A 14,129-nucleotide genomic window follows, 5' to 3' on the forward strand; every position below is an offset into this window, starting at 1 on the left:
AGATGAGTGTAACATCAAACAGGGAATATGTGACCCGCTCTACCAAAACTAGGCGCTTGTCGCATCTGAACTTGACAGGTTGATACGGACTTGTTGTTCATTTCCCTATTGTAGACCTTTTGTTGAATGTGACCAAATCAGTTTGTAATAGATTTCACAAAAGGTCAACAATAGGAAAAATGAACAACAAGTCCGTATCAACCTGTCAAGTTCAGATGCGACAAGCGCCTAGTTTTGGTAGAGCGAATCACATATATGTATATTGCAGATGGTCTTCCTGAGAATGTACCTCTCTGACAAGACAATTATGCCCTGCCACAGTACACCTCGACATGGACAACATAGAAATCATAACATTTCCAGTGGCAACTGAAAATGTCGACAAAGCAGACAAAAAACACTTCAATTCAAATTAAACCTTTTATTTAGCACATTTCTTCAACCAAAAAAATGAGACAGTTGGTGCAAAAACACATTTCAGTATCAGTCCTTAATAAAGCAAGTCTCCAAGCAGGCTACCGCCAATCTCCAAGCAAGTGTACCACATGATAACACGTCAACGAGTAGTCCCTGATAATGTGCGACTCTAGTTTGAAAGAAAATTTGATCTTCCGTCTCTGAGCGAGTATTCCACATGAACAAATTTCAGCAAGAAGTCCCTAATAGAGAGGGACTCCAGATTTTAAGCAGGCGTACTGCCAACCTCCATGCAAGTGTAACTCAAGTCTCCAAGCAAGTGTTCCACATGATCACATTTCAACAAGAAATCCCTCATCAAGCGATTCCAATACCTTCAAGTCTCGGCCAAACCTAGAAAGAAAAAATAAGATGAGGACTACTGTCAGTACTATATGCCAAATCATGTATATATTTGGTTTTCTTGGGCCCACCAGACATTTAGTACAAACATTGATTCCAGAATAAATTCACAATGCCCCAAGAATACTTCAGACTGATTTCAATCCTAGTCTTCGCTCTTCAATGGCACATTGCTTTGCCATCAGCTTGACTTACTCAGTTTTGAATCCCTCCTTGATCTCTGTGACCTTATTCGGATGACAGCAGACTGCAACATTGGCCTTATAAGGGTCAAACAAGGTAAGGAAGTACCTTGCACCGACAGTCTCAAGGTCATCGAGAGTCACTGCTGACACCTTCTGCAACAATTCTCTGGAAAAACAAGTGCAAATGATAACAAGCAGCAAACTTTCTCACATATGATATATACACATTAGATACATCCTCCTCTCCTTAAAGGCCTACACCGTTCGTTAAAAAATTTGAATTTGCAATTGAATTTTAAAATATCCAATTGCAAAAATACATACTAAATATAAATTTCAAAATTGCCGTTGTGTAGACTGATATACAAATACTATGAATACCAAGTTTAAACAAATTTCAACATTGCCGTTGTGTAGACGATATACAAATACTATGAATATCAAGTTTAAACAAATTTCAACATTGCCGTTGTGTAGACTGATATACAAATACTATGAATACCAAGTTTAAACAAATTTGTATTCACAATAACTGCACTACGGCGTTGTGTAGGAGGGGATTTCTATATAACTGGCCCACAAGTAATTACGAACGGCATACCCCTTCGAAGTCAATGTTGGGCCCAACTTTTCATTGAATAAATCCAAAATAAATTAACTGCTTACCTATTGTAATTTTTGTGGACACCTCTGAAGTAGGAGAGCATAGATTGCACCGAAGCATCAGAAACACTTGTTTCTCTCTCGATGATTTCAAATATCAAGCTGCTTTTGCTCGTCTCCAGCTCAACATCGGTGAACGGTGTGCGGTGGGAGAGATAGCCGTCCTGAAAGAATTAAGTCAGTCTGAATGGCGGACTTTATCCTGACCTAGGTGCATTGATCCAATAGACTAAACCACAGAACACAGAAATTTTACCTTAATGGTTCATTTGAATTCGCCCAAAATTACGGGAAGTGTCGGCGTTGAGCAATGCTTGAGAGGAGACTTGTTTTAGTTACTGATGCACGATAGGTCTTGCGAGTGCTTCAATTATGATTAGAAAATCACTAGAATACGAATGCACATTGGCAGACAATCACTCCAACCTTTCTGTTATGTATAATTTTTAGGTACATAAGGCACCGATTACGTAAGTTTCTAAACTTACAAATATCTCCTTGGCCTGTTTATATGCTGCGACAAGCTGTGAAGACTTGTACAAGACAAAATAGAGTTGACCAGTCTCGGGCTGTACACTGATGCTGTAGTGATATGATAAGCCGAGACCACGTATCTGACGCCACATCGGGCCTTCTAGCTGCGTCAGGTACTGGATGTAGACCATGATAGCGGGCAGATCGGGATCCTCAAACGACTGCACGCATGGAACACTCTGCGTGAGGTAGCTCGATTCAACGCTACCGACGCCACAGATCAGGCCATGCAAGTTGGACATTTCGTTGTACAGCTCATACGAGGGCACAATGGAAATTCTGGAAATAATTTTAGATGAAAATTGTTACAAAGTGTTGCAAGTTGGTGTTCACATGTTAAGTACTCAAAAAACCGTTTTGATCCGAACCGAAACTATAATTTTGCAGGCCATGACAATTCTTGGTGACAAAAAAGGATCGAAACCTTTTTATTTACGAGTGGAGATGACCATGGCACATTGCTTCAGTTTCTGGCCTTCAATTTAGCTCCCCTCTGCAGAGTTTGGTGAGAACACCAACTCCGCCAGTTTGGAATCAATGCCTTAAATCAAGGTAGAGGCAATCCAAGAACCTTACTCGGTATCCCCAGAGGGCGTCTCCAATCCCTTGGGAAGGAAATATTTCCATGGCGACTGAGGTGTCGTGTCCATTGACAACTTCTCGACGTCGGCCGCCATGTGCACGATGAAGTTTGACGGTTTCGTCAATGTCTCACCGAGCCTCTTGAGGCAGTCGAGGATCTGGAGTGAAGAGCAAGACACAATACGATGAGACTATCAGGGCAACATAGCGGACCTGCGTTACAATTTATATCACAATCGGTTGATTAGTATATCATCTACACAACGGCAATGTTGAAATTTGTTTAAACTTGGTATTCATAGTACATGTATTTGTATATGGGCCTACACAACGGCAATGTTGAAATTTGTTTAAACTTGGTATTCATAGTATTTGTATATCAGTCTACACAACGGCAATGTCGAAATTTGTTTAAACTTGGTATTCATAGTATTTGTATATCAGTCTACACAACGGCAATGTTGAAATTTATATTTAGTATGTATTTTTGCAATTGAACATTTTAAAATTCAATTACAAATTCAAAAATTTAAACGAACGGCGTAAGCCTTTAACCATTATGCCACTGACCTTCCTTCTTTTATTATTGAAATTGATATCAAATGTATCCGAAATACTTAACCCTCGAATCAAAAACATGCCACAGGCAAATATGCCAAAAGATCAAGGAACTAAAGATGCCAAGAGATCAAGGAATTAAAGATGATGAAAATGTTAAACAATGCTTACTTCTTGAGGGTCCTTTTCGAGATTCTCCAAAGTCTTCATGAGGAACTTCTGCTGCCTCATCATGTTAGTAGCCCACTGGTTACTCTCTGCAAACAAAACACAAACAGTCGCAAATTGCCCTACTTTCTGCTTTGTGAAAGCTGCCCACAGCCTGTGCTCAGGTGTCCTGTGAGCTGTGTGCAGCTCTTATTGAAATACGCAGCAATCTGCACTTACACTTATTGAAGTATGCAACAACTTGCATTTAAATGCACTTACTCTTATCATAGTTCAATCCTCCCAACATTGTTTTCACCACCATCCCCCCATTCCTCTTCAGACGAGACACATCGTTAGACATCTTCGTGGCGATGATTCTCACACGTTCTTCCTTGAACTTCACCTCATACATGAGATCGTGCAGCCACTGGACACCCTTCTCGTACTTCTCCCTCTCAACCTGCCGACACAACAGTAGAAATCCCATAGCATGTACAGAGAGGAGGCAATGCCAAACAGATTTCAGGGTCCGGAGTAAAAGACTAAAAATACAAACTTCCCGAAAAGTTCAGTGTTTCGCACAGATTATTTTGCTCTACTATCTTCACAACCAATTTGAAGATTTTCGCTAAGCTTTTATGATAAATAGGAGATTTTAACTAATGAAAGGTTGCTAGCTTGATCTCTGGATTCGATTTGTCTCGTTTTGAAAACAAACCTTTCAAGGAGAACTAACCTTGATATTGAGATTTGCACTCTGTGCAAAATCTCCACAGCTGAACCGATGGCCAAAGATTCCTACCCCAGACTGAATGGAGAGTGTGTCAGCAGCGAGCTCAGCAATCACATCTTCATGGTTCACAAGCTCTGGAACAAATCAGAAGGAAATATTTTGAGTTGAACCCCGAGCATCCACAAAGAAATGTTTTGAATGGAAAATCAGTTCTACCTTGGGCCAAGTTTGCTATTTTTCAATGATATGATGGGGAAATTCAAGATTTGGAAGTATCCTTATTTAGTGACGAGATGTATCCATGCGAATGCAATCAACTTTACACTTATCAACCGCCAATTCCCGATCTCCAAAATCATAACCTCAGCTACAAATGTACTTAACACAGCTTGGCACGACATCGATAGTAAAGTCATTTCTCCTGCACATGCCTAAGAAACTTTGATGAGAGTCAAGGGAAGAGCAACACGAGAAATGGTACCTTTCAGTACTGTGGGCAGATTAAGAAATGTTACCTCCGTTCCTCATGATTGGCGACTCCAGGATGACCTCCAAATATAATGGCAGATACAGACGCAGCTCCTGTGGAATGGTTTTGCAGTTGAACAACACAGTCATCTGTAGACAAAATAAAACATACTTGTAACAATCACTGATGCCGATCACTTGTGGTCACTGAACTCTTTCTGTCGTTGACACAATGATATTTAAGTTGTGTAGCTGTGACATCATTTTCATGTTTATGGCAGCCATTGTGGTGCAGTGCCCTCTATCTTTAGTTTCGTATCAAATCTTAAAGGGGGACTATAGGCAGGAGCAGTGGGGTTAAAATTACCATCTTTCGGTGACTACTATGCACAGTAAGGGCACTGGGTTATGTTAGATTCAGCACTAAATATATCCATTGTACAAGCATGAATAGTTTTGACGTAATTTGCGATGGGAGAGACCCCTATTGGCAACTTTGTGTAACTTTATCTTGCCTGCCTAACAGCTGCCTATAGTGTCCCTTTAAAACCTCGCATTACCTGGATAAAATTTGTGCGGATATCGTCGAGCTGAAATGCTACTGGCACGGCTGCCAGCGGAAACAACTTGTTGGCATTAGCAGTGGCTTTCACATGATTGCTGGAAGGTTTGAGAGGATGGAATTTGATGCACGACACGCTGGGCACATCGACACTAGTGATCACATCTTCAGGTGGCTCCAACTGCAGAGAAAGCAAAATGAAAATACCCAATGATAATAAACTTAACGGCAACGTAAAATTCCAGAGGGGTCAGTCTTGAGGTAGGAGTTGATAACAAAATTCATAGTAAGTCTAACATGTCCGACAAGACAATGAATTCAAGTGGTGTAGGTTTGTAAAGGATGCCTTGCCCTTGCCATTAGTCACATCGACGTCTTAAAACGTTATACCTCATTTTCCTCAGTAGCTTTCTTCAACTTTTCTTCAAGTTCTTTCAAACCATTCTGACCCAGTTCCTCCTGTTGCTTAGCAACTCTCTCCTTCTCCACCTTGCCCATCTCCTCCATCAGCTGTTGGCTCGGATTGCCAATTATCTGAAAATGAAGTGATTGTGCACTGTGTTTATTACATGAGATCTCAACTGACATCTTGGTACTGACAACTGAGGGGTCCATATCAAAGTCAAATAAACATTGAAGCATCATTCGCCTACCCCTATTAACGTAATTAGACAAACATTACCGGTAAACCAAAAACAACCATTCGTGGCCCGATCTATTATAAGGGAAACACTCGCGCAAAGAAACACCAACAGATAATACACCGGCCCCTCATGATCTCCCCCACTCCTACTTCAAATACGGAGAGCACAGTCGCACTCTAAGTCACACACCATGTGACCATGTTCGACTTACCGAAACATATGGCTTTCCAACGAAGAATTCCTTCACCATATCAACCCAATATTCAGCCGCATTCTTTCTGAGCTTTCGGAAGCTTTCTATTTGGCTGAATCGTTCTGAAAACTGGTTGAAAGAGAGAGAGCATGTCAATCAGTTGTTGCTGATGAAGAAACCAAAATTACTTTCTTAATCTGCCAAAATATCAATTGTGACCTTTTGTACTTTTAAAAATTCTTTTTTCATTGACAAGGTTAATCAGAACACAGGATGCTATCGATGGAAGCAGCAGTATTATGACTTACATCTTCTTTTGAATCTCCATACAAGAAATCACCAATACATATAAAAGCAAACGTGTCATGGGGTTGGGTCTCGAGCTGTAAAAGATAAGAAGAAAATGTATGTTAAATAAAATCATCTATTGAAAGAGTTGGGAAAACACACCAATCCTTTTAAAGAGGGTCAGTGTAAGCAGGGCAAAATAAGTGCTAACAAAGTTACCACTTCTGCTCCGGTCTTGCCTTCGAGGCCTTTGCTCTTCTGTGAACTGGTAAAGTTTCCTTCATCGTTTTTCAATCCCTGGCAATCTTAGACAGTTCCTGTCGAGTGTCCAATGGCCTAGAAATGTCACTCCTCAGGTACCCCGGGCCAGCTGACTTTTTTCTTTTTACTCTCACACAGCCACCCACTGAAAGACACTCCTTGTTCTGCATACTTACATGGTCATATGATTCTAACACGCGTCTCTGAATCACATTTCCCATGCGTTTCATGTCAATCTCTTCCTTCTTGTCGACGATATTCTTCAGCAGCGCCAGGAGTCTGAAGGATAATAGCATAAGAATTTGAGTCCCGAGTCCAAAGATAAAACTAAAAGTCTCTTTGAGGGAGTTCAGACTCGTTCGATGCAATTGAAACACGGACTACGACTGATGCAGAATGTTTGTTAGCAGATAAGCTAGCTAGTGCTGGCTTCCAATTACCAGGACTTGTTGTCCTTGATGTTGAGACCGAGCAGAATGTTGGATGAAACTCGCATATTTGATGAGCCATACGACCAAAACTGGAATATATGCACCTACCTTTCTTTGATTTGGCCAAGCTTTGGCTTGGGAACATTCTCAAAATATATGTACACACAAGCTTCATTGTTCTCGATGATGGAATATCGAACCTGAAATTCCATGAATAGTATACATGAAGCGAATTGTGAAACACACTTTTTACACAGACAGAGGCTTACTGGTTAATGATGATACCTTTTACCGAAACCAATCCAGAAGAATCTGTAAAAACAGACCAATGACTGTTTTCTCTTGCCAAACCAATTGAAATGTATGTACTAAATATAAATTTCAACATTGCCGTTGTGTAGGCTGATATACAAATACTATGAATACCAAGTTCAAATAAATTTCAACATTGCCGTTGTGTAGGCTGATATACAAATACTATGAATACCAAGTTTAAACAAATTTCAACATTGCCGTTGTGTAGGCCGATATACAAATACTATGAATACCAAGTTTAACTATAAATTCGTATTCATAATAACTGCACTACAGCATTGTGTATACTATTAGTGTATTTCTTTTTAACTGGACCACAAGTAATTACGAACGATGTACCCCATAACGAACTGATTAGCTTGTTGGCTAACAAAATGACGTCACAACAGCCACCTACCTTACTACAAAAAGGTTCATCTAACTCAACAAAATCGCGCTGCAGAGGTGCAATAGCTGTGTCAGTGAGATACTCCATTAGGACCATCAAGGCCGTCATCTTGAACTGATCCTTCGCCATGGGACCCCTCCACGCTGTTATCACTATGCCATGGTCCTCATCATCTGATGGGTAATGCACGTACTTCTCCTCGCTTGATTCCAGAGGCGGCACGGAGCTCTGCCAAGGCCTAACGTGCGGAGATCTCTCACCCTGAAAGAAGATTGATTAATCCATTTATTGCGTTGGCTTCCCACCAGGGTTTCTGGAATCAGGGCTGGCATTTCTCTGTCTAGTATCATGTTGACAGACAACACAGTAACAATTTTTTGGGCTGGGACAGCTAAAGAGGAACGAAACTTTTCTGTTAGGCCTTATTGTTACAGATCAACCATACCTTTTTCTCAATCTTGTCCTCAAAAGTTTTCAGAGCTTCAAATACATCTTCAGCCTTCACCTGGCCCGTTATCACCAGACACAGATTCTCTGGCCGATAAAACTCCTTGTGGTAATTACAAACCTGAAATCAATGACTCAGTTGATAAGTTATACAAGTGTCGATTTCTTAAAAACATTTTTTGTTTAATTTCTTTCTGAAAATGCAGCATAACATGGGGCATTTTGTAAATCGGTAGCATCTAATTCTAATTCTCTCTGCACTTACTTTTTCATGTGACGTGCTTGTCCTCAGTTCTTCCAACATTCCGCCCGTTTCAGACTTGTACCCACAATGCCCTGGGTACAGGCTCCTCAGCATGCTTAGGTAAGTGCGACTCTCCCCGCTGTTCTCGCGAGCCTGCATCTCACAGTAGACCACCCCAGCATCATCACCCTCTCCGTTTACATGGTGCACCTCAGTGATGTAGCCAGATTCCTTGAAACACATAGTTGGGAGAAAGTTTTTTTAAAACTAAGTATACCCCCTCCTCCTCGAAGGTTCTGCTCCTCTAAGTCAAAATGCTCATCGCTGTTCCAAAATTCCAAAAATTACTGCCAAACCCCAAAAACATGCATTTTCTGATTAAGATCAATAGCAGAGACGTACATGTACTCTGACATTCCTGAAATTCCGAGGAACTCCAACAGCTTGCCATGACGAAATGAAAAAATAATTTTTGAGTTCAGATGTTTACTCACTGTTATGGTTGGATAGAGGACGTGGTCTAGATAGATAGGCATGAGCTTGAGGAAGCCCTCACTGCCAGCATTAGTCATGGTGTAGCACGTGTGGTCTGTGTCAGTCCAAGCGTTGGTCCCAGAGGCAAGGCAACGGTTCGCAAGCAGATCGAGAACTCCCTGGAAAGAGGCAGCAAAATTATCTATCAACTTGTCAAAGATCAATTGCAAGTTAGAGAATTAAAATTGTGCCTTTGTGCTAAGAATGTAAATGAACTTCATACAACGATATCATGAATCTAATTTGCAATTAGCAATATCAAAATCTTTGCAAGTTGAACATTAGTCAAACAAAGGATGCATCTTTCCTCTCCCAACACAACATTTATACCGTACCAATGCCCACGGTAGCCGCTGGCCAAATGTTAACCTTAAACTACCAACCTTGTATGGGTAATCCTCACTCCCCATAAACACGAGATGCTCGAGAGTATGGGGAAGACCATCATCATCATGAGCTTCCGTTGCTGAAAAAAAGAACTAAAATGAAATAATAATTTTAATGACGAAGCATGCCACAGATGATAAGATGTCCTGATTTTTCATCTCCACAAAAAGGGTCAAACCATGCGCGAGTTAGTTATGGTCATGCATGCATGGCTGGGCTAAGAAAATGAGGCCTTGTGGTCCTTGTGGTCGTGAGCTGTATACAACACTTTGACCCAAGAATATGGCCCGGAAGTGGTGACGGTACATTTTAGACAATGGGAGACTGATATAATGTGGAACCTGCTAATGGGCAAAGCTGTTGAATCTGCCAACTGGCAAATCGAGGATGCAATCATTCCTGATTCCACATTTTAGCAGTCTTTCATTGCCACTAAAACGTACCGTTGGCGTTGCCACTACCGGCCCTAACCGGGGCCGGGGCCCGGGCCAACTTGTCTAAAGCGTACCGTCGCCACTTCCGGGCCAACTCTATAAGTGTTGTATTGGGATGGTGCTGTGTGGCACTGTTGCAGTGCTTGGTGGGATGGCACAATCATGAATACGAGTATACTCAGGATATATCGATGATAACTTTGAAAACCTGGTGATGGTGGCGCCATCTGTTCTGCAAGAAAACTGGCTGGCTGGGCTGCGTAGATATCGTGTCTGTCAGAAATACCAACCAAGACAAAAATAGCCATTGACAATGGGTCCATCAACTTCTGCGATACATAACGTCAATCCCGATCGCTTTGATCTGTATTTAGTCACAGGAATTCCATTGGAACCATTCACTTTTATGGTGGACAAAATTTCGTAGTCGTCACTGGCGGCCATGACACTTTTGAGGGGTTGGTTCAAAACCTGGTTTTGGGTTTGGCACCGCCATGCCTGGAAATAATTAGACTCCCGGGGCAGTCCATTGCGTCATTCTAATTGGGTCTGGTTAATAGGGTCAGAAACGAGGCCAGTCCACTGCGTCCGGGGTGTAGGTGTATGTGGGGGTCTACTTTGGAAAAAAGGGACATCCACCACTTTTTACATTAGGCCTATAGGCCTATATCAATTTCGTGACAGACACACATCACAATCACATCAACCTCTGTCACAATTGAGATTTAGAATGTGCGTGTGAACACCGAATAACCACTACCGGTCGGTTAATTACCAAAATGTCATGCAAAATCCATTCACACATTTCCTTGGCCAATGCCCCCTGCTCATAATTACTTGCTCGAGTATGGGTATCACAATTGTAACTTTCTCCATGTAAAGGTCCTAGAATCTTTCTAATTCTAACCCAAAATTGTCTGTTTCAAAGTTAACATCGATCAATGACCTGAAATCTCAGTGCTCTCGATCAATAGTCATGACAGTAGTTGTACGAGTAGTCCGATCAGCTGATGATAAACATTGCTTGCATTTGCGTAGGGATAAATATCTACAGAAAACCAGACAAAATAGGCCAAAAGTCCATTGCATGACGTCGTTAATGACTATTTTGCATGTAGGCCAAACTAGGAAGTAGATATCCGATAGGCCAATTTTTTAAAATCTAGCGCAAATACGTCTGTTGATCCTTCAGGACCGAAGAAAAAGTAGTGGATTATAAGCCAGGTTGTATTGCATCATCATATTCTAGTGTGGCTGCTTTCGCTCGAGGTACTCTAGTGTTGCTCTTCGATCAAGGCATCGTAGTGTGGCTGCTCGACCCGGCTGCTCGATGAGAATACCGGATGTGGCTGCGTCGTCACAGAAGATAAAACTGACCTTAATAGGTACTTTTGATCTGTGTGTAAGAGAGAACTACATTTTATTTCGAACTGAAAGAAGTACTGTTCTTCACGTTGAATTTTTAAAGGAGTTGAAACAGTCAAGAGGATTCTAGAACTGTAAAAACAGGACTAACGCTATCAGTTATCAAGACGATTGTTATAGGCTACTCAAGAAATCGCTTTTTGCTCAAAAGGTCAAGGAATGGCGTCCAACTATCCCCCACCTTATGGATATCTAGAGGCGGGTGGAGCTGATGGTTATGCGGTAGGTGGAGGTGTCGCCTCGCCCCCGGGTTATGAAGCAGTTCGTCTTGCACCGTATCCAATCACACCAAACGGGCAATATGGAATGCCACAGCCGCAGTTTTCGCCAATACCAATACACCCCCAGCGACAAGCTCCCACGGTTGTTAATGCCGATGTTCATCGTCCTGCTGAGTACGAGCAAGGCAAGTTTAACCACTTCGTCGACTTTGCACCGGGAACTCCTAACTCAAGCCAGGAACACCACACACCTTCACACCTGACACCATCGGCACCTTTAGCAACTATCTGTCCGACAGTGCCAGAGCTCTCCGTGACTGTGTGCGATGATGAGGAAGTGCGACTTCTGCAAGATCATCAACCCGGCGATGGGAGGCCTGATCGTCGCAAAGGTCGAGGCCAGCAGATTGATGGTTCGGCTTTATTGGGTACAAGACACAGGGACTATAGGAGCATCACTAACAGAAGCCAAACAAACACCAGTAGCGATGACGGCGACACATCGGGCAGGGATATCATCCCTCGTTTGGTGAAGAAATCAGAGAACTACCGCGACAGAATCAGAAACCTTTTCTACATAACATTCTCTTGCAGTTTTGTGGTGTTCGTCATTGGGATTCTTGCTATCTTGTTCCCACCGTACCTGACGTTCTATTTTGGCATCAGTGAAGTTGTTGTCGGACTCGTGCTGATGGCGTTTGCGCTTCGTATCTGTCTGCAAAACAAGAGAGACGTAGCCCGTGTCCCCGTTGGTGCTGTGGTCCTCGCGAAGATGGCTGGTTTTGTGAGTGTAGTTCTCCTGCTATCATGCTGTGTCAGTGTATGCGCCGACGCCGTCTTTCTAGCAACATGCACTCAGCTTCAACACGAGTACATTTGCCCAGAGCAATGGGAGCGCTTGCCAATCAACTATGATCACGCTTTATTTCGCGTAGTATCACAGGTTTTAGCGTTGATAAATGCAATTACCATGGCTATAACATTTTATCTGCAGATGCATTTTCTTGACAGGCGTAATGAATTGAACCCAAACATTGCCCCTTTTTAAAACGTTCATTACAATGTCATTCTGAAACACATTAGATGTGATAATGCAATGTGGTGATGTTTTTATGGGTACATTGATCCTCGTTTTTGCCGCAGCGGGTTTGGTAAAGCAACTATATTACTGAAGCGAAAAAACGATACGAAATTAATAGGACAATTATTTGACTACGCCCGAGCTTACCTCCTGAAGGCCAAAAAGTAGTTTTTGGCACCAATAAGGACATCACCAGTGTGGGATTTGCGCTGAAGCTTGAGTCCAAAGTTGCGGATACGGATGTTAATGTATCAGCGGTTAGCCGGATGTATAGCCATCGTCGTATGTCCGATAAGTTCTATCTCGACCGGACAGCAAACCTATAATCTGATAAGATATAACATGACCACCATTTACTGTAGTTACTGGGACTTGTCGCCAGAATCAGCCATTAGTTAGAAGTGTTTTTCATCGTCCAACAGTTCACCCTTTTGTATCACGGGGATTAACCATCAATGTTCCATCGGAGGATCCCTATCATAGATCCATGGATGGAACCCATGGAACCCTTCGTATTACATTCTTCTTACCTCGACGAAGGTTTGCTAAACCTGCCAATTGTTGGTAAAATGGGGGGAAAGTTGGTAAAAAAGACATGCTCATGTCATTTGAATGGTTGATAGTGGATTTTGACTGGATATATTTATATCATCACATCGCTACTTTTTATGATAATTATAGCAAGAAATGTTTTCAGAAAAAAAGCTCTATTCAAACTTAGAAGTCGCAAGACTATTTTTCACTCTACGGACATGATGGATGATCCATTTCACGGTTGTCTCTTTCTATTCCATTGTTCTATCAGTAAACCGCTACCTTGTTATTGCCAGCAAGTACATTTCGTATTCAAATGCTGTTGGACATGAGATCAAACTCAATGGAGTGCGACGTATCTGTCATGCACATGTCGATTCAGATTAAGTGAATGGAACGATGGCTTGAAAATTCGTCAGATTGCCCGATGACAAAGATGGTGAAATATTCAGTGATTTTACGGGAATGGAGAGTCTGATTGTTCGGGCGGTCTACCTTACGTATAGACCGAACCTGGTTATAAACTTCTGATATACGTGTGGTTAGAATTCTGAGATAATCAGATTTAAACTGCCAACAACCATGTTTATTTTGCTTGTATCAGTGGAGTCAACAAACGAGATGAAAATCGGGTTCTGCTTGTGCGGGTTAAAAATCAATGAAGCAGCAATTGATATTGACATATTTGTTGTAAAATTTCGTTAAAACACGCCATCTAGACATCACATGGATCGTTTGAAAATTGACTGGATCATAGTTTTTGAAGTTTGTCAGTTCAGCAAAACTTTATCGCATAATGAACCCTGCTTGAGTGAGCCCTGCGTCAGAAGTCTTTCGGGCGTATGATTTAAGATACACTGTCTGTTTGCTCTGGTGGCTCAGTGCAATATGAATAAACAATGAATCCGCGAGTAATAATTCAATCCAAGAGTTCAAATGATGTTGTCTCATGGATCGAATTAACCAGCCAGTTCAAAATAAACCTAAAAAAGATTGCAAAAACATGAAAACCCTGAAAATGAATTATCATGGGCGTTCCCACGGCAAA

General features: G+C 41.8%; 1 protein-coding gene across 1 annotated transcript; it reads right to left on the reverse strand.

Annotated features, from left to right (window-relative positions):
• Window positions 1-406: 406 nt before the first annotated feature.
• Window positions 407-10,264, reverse strand: LOC135499769 (uncharacterized protein C05D11.1-like). The gene is made up of 21 exons (XM_064790720.1): window positions 10,111-10,264; window positions 9,383-9,465; window positions 8,960-9,118; window positions 8,487-8,696; window positions 8,220-8,342; window positions 7,784-8,035; window positions 7,180-7,271; window positions 6,817-6,919; window positions 6,400-6,474; window positions 6,110-6,220; window positions 5,645-5,788; window positions 5,253-5,435; window positions 4,740-4,842; window positions 4,228-4,358; window positions 3,771-3,951; window positions 3,513-3,598; window positions 2,778-2,941; window positions 2,156-2,480; window positions 1,671-1,831; window positions 1,015-1,170; window positions 407-810 (listed from the first exon to the last, which is right to left on the reverse strand). Exons 1-21 carry the CDS (start codon window positions 10,262-10,264, stop codon window positions 750-752), a joined length of 3,057 nt encoding a protein of 1,018 aa, XP_064646790.1. The 3' UTR covers window positions 407-749.
• Window positions 10,265-14,129: the final 3,865 nt, after the last annotated feature.

This window comes from Lineus longissimus, chromosome 15 (assembly GCF_910592395.1).
Source record: "Lineus longissimus chromosome 15, tnLinLong1.2, whole genome shotgun sequence".
NCBI classification, from domain to species: domain Eukaryota; kingdom Metazoa; phylum Nemertea; class Pilidiophora; order Heteronemertea; family Lineidae; genus Lineus; species Lineus longissimus.